Raw genomic sequence first — 3,221 nt, forward strand, 5'->3', positions numbered from 1 at the left:
GGGGGGGGGAGTGCGGCTTGGCCATCCCCCCGGGAGATGATTTCTCACCTCCTCCCTCTCTCCTCTCTCCAGAGAGAGCACGTGACCTATAACCCTAAGACAGAGACCTAGAAAAAGGAGCGCCAGGTTCCAGGCCAGAGGTGCTGTCCCCACCAGGTCGGGCCTGCCTCCGGGCTCTGGGCCAGGTAGTGGCTGCTACAAGTTAATCTGGGTCTTGGGCTTTCTAGAGACTGAGGCTGTGTGGGAACGTGGCCGGGAGTTTACACATTTGCTGGGAAGAGAGTGCACAGCTTTCTTCAAAGTCCCCAAGTCCCTAACTCTCCACCCCCCACCTCTCCGCACACACAACCCCACCCCTGCCCAAGGCTAAGGATTTCCAGAACCCCATCTCCAACTCCACCTCCCCCGTAGTCCCAGCCCACCACACGCGCTGGCAGGAGCCCCCACAGGAGAGACCCCCAGCCCTGGGTCGGCCATGTCAGGGTGCAGCACTGTAGCCCCCTCGCCCCGGAGAGCCCCGACCCACCTGATGGGTGCAGGGAGGGGCGGCCCGGGCCCCGGGGGGCGGCCGCGCAGCGTGTCCTGCCCCTGGTCGCGACCCAGCTCCTGGAACAGGCAGCCGAGGCCAGTGATGGCGCCCTCCTGGACGGCGAGGGACGGGTGGCGCCGGGCCTCCTCCCGGGCGCGCTGGGCTTGGCGGCTCCTCTCCTCGTCAGCCCTCTTGGACCTGCACACTGCAAAGGGCCAGCGTGGGCGAGTGTGCTCTGACAGGCCAAGGCCCTGCGCCCACCCCAGCCCCAACGCCGGTGCCCAGCGGGAGCAGCAAGGCCCGCGGGGGCAAGCCCACCCTCCAGGAAAGACACGGGACAGGCTGCTCTGGGACCCGGTCCAGAGTGGCCGAGCAGCCTTTGGGGACATTTTTCAAGTCTACACGCACCTCCCGGGAGGGCCTGCTCCGAGCAGCTGCCGGGGACCCCCACGGGGGTGGGGTCTCAGGGAGAACACAAACAGGACATATTTAACAAACGGAAGAAGGAAAACAATCTGACGACAAGGTATATGGTAACGTCGTACATTGCACACGTATGGTAAGGACTACTACGGGTTGTATCCACGCGGGGAAGGTACGTTATACACTGCAAAGGTGTACACTGATTAAAGGTAAATTTAAAACGAAAATAATAAAAACTCTAACGAGTGTGCAGGATTTCACTATAATTTAGAAATGTGAAAATTTGCCTTTGTTACATAATTTAAGGAGTTACGTTAATATAATCTGACCGGACAGGACGGAAGAACACGCAACATCACTTCCACGGTAGCATTGCTACAAATATTCGGACCAATCTAATCATGAAACACTGTACCAGCTGAAACTGTGCTACTCTACAAAGGAACATGTCACGGCTCTTCAAAGCGTGGTCCTCAGAGAAGAGGGGAGACCTATCCCAGTCAGAGCCCCGGGCGCTGTGGCCACGTGTGAGGTGCAGCCCCGGGTTCACACCAGAGCTTCTCCCTATCAAAAGCCAAATAAGAACTGAAGGCCGCCTGTCCAACCTCTTCTAGTTACTTGTGGGGAAGTGGAGGCCCAGGGCAGGGCAGTGGCGGGCCCGGCTGGGTCAGTGGCCCACGCCAGGAACTGTCCTTTCTGCTACCCCCTTGTGAGCCAGTGGGAACGGTGGGCCCTTCCTTTGGGGTTTCCTGTGACCTCGAGAGCTGGCGAGTGCCTGGGAGGGAGGAGGAAGCCGACGGCTCTTGCTGCACAGAGAGGCTCCCGGACACCCTCTCTGGCCTTCTGCCTTTCAGTGCTCCTAGAGGCAGGGTTCTGTCTCAACCAAGTGGCCTGGAAGGACAGCCGTGTGACTTCTAAGGCTCAGAAGGGCAGTGTAGGGCTGGGAAATGCGGAGGGACACAGCTTGCCAGACGTCAGCTTTCCCTGAAACAAGTTATTCCGAGGTGTGATTGCGCCGTCAGTCCCATCTGCGTACCCAGTCCAGCCTTTTAGGGAATTCGGAGAGCCAGCCTCGATCTCCCGATGGCGTGAGACCGGCACTCACCCAGGCCCCGGCAAGCCCTCTCTCCTCCTGAGGCAAAACCCTTTCTACTCCAGCGAGGTTCGACACGCGTGGAGCAGACACCTCTACGGGCATGAACCTGTCCTGGGGGCTTCAGGGGCAAGGTCTGGGGGAAAGCTGTCCAAGAGCCTTCCTGGCCACACCACCCCCAGTTGCGGACGGCGGGCCAGTCTGTCCCTCTGGGGGTGTGTGTGGAAGTCCCTGAGTGGACGCTGTGCGGACTACCCTGGGCCTGCGCGCCGCAAGGCAGGGGGCATCTCTCCGGGCCGTCCATTCCTGTGCTCCAGGCCCTGGGTGGAGCAAGCTGATGCCCAGGCTATGGCCTCCATGGGACCATGATGGCAGCTTGGGTACAGGCTTGCGGGGCAAACACGTGAGCCGAAAGGCCATGTACACGACCACGACTGGGGCAGAGGAGCAGCAGCCAGCTCCCCGAGTACTCGCACTACTCCCCAGTACCCATGCTGCTCCCCAGTACCCACGCTGCTCCCCGAGTACTCACACTACTCCCCAGTACCCACGTTGCTCCCCAGTACCGACGCTGCTCCCCGAGTGCTCACATTGTTCCTCAGTACCCACACTGCTCCCCGAGTACTCACGTTGTTCCTCAGTATTTGCGCTGCTCCCAGAGTACTCACATTGTTCCTCAGAACCTGCGCTGCTCCCCGAGTACCCACACTGCTCCCTAGTACCCACATTGCTCCCCAGTACCCACACTGCTCCCCAAGTACCCATGCTGCTCCCCAAGTACTCATGCTGCTCCCCAGTACCCACGCTGCTCTCCGAGTACTCACGTTGTTCCTCAGTACCCACGCTGTTCCCCGAGTACCCACACCGCTCCCCGAGTACCCACACTGCTCCCCAGTACTCACACTGCTCCTCCCACTCGTGCTGCTCCTGCTCGCCAGCCTGGCCGTGCAGCTGGGCCTGCCGCAGGGTCCAGTAGAGCTCCTGTGCCCTCTGCTCCTCCCGGAGGCGAACTCGCTCCTGCCCTCGCTCCCGCTCCTCCTGCTCCCTCCTCTGGAAAGGCACAAGGACAGAGGCCCTGGGTGACGCACACCTCAGCCAGGAGTGCCTCCGCTTCCACTGCAGGCCGGGCTGGCTGCCACGGCTGCCCAGACAGAGGTTCCGGACGGGACGGCAGGG

General features: G+C 61.1%; 1 protein-coding gene across 1 annotated transcript in view; it reads right to left on the bottom strand.

Annotated features, from left to right (window-relative positions):
• SH2D4B (SH2 domain containing 4B) overlaps positions 1-3,221 on the bottom strand; it is a 37,736-nt gene that overhangs the window by 10,111 nt on the left and 24,404 nt on the right. Inside the window, exons 4-5 of the mRNA XM_006163727.2 lie at positions 2,948-3,095; positions 527-734 (exon numbers count right to left, since the gene is read on the bottom strand). Of these exons, the coding sequence (XP_006163789.1) occupies positions 527-734; positions 2,948-3,095 (356 nt within the window). The remainder of the gene's footprint in view (positions 1-526; positions 735-2,947; positions 3,096-3,221) is intronic.

Source organism: Tupaia chinensis, unplaced genomic scaffold, assembly GCF_000334495.1.
Source record: "Tupaia chinensis unplaced genomic scaffold, TupChi_1.0 Scaffold142854_1, whole genome shotgun sequence".
Lineage (NCBI taxonomy): Eukaryota > Metazoa > Chordata > Mammalia > Scandentia > Tupaiidae > Tupaia > Tupaia belangeri.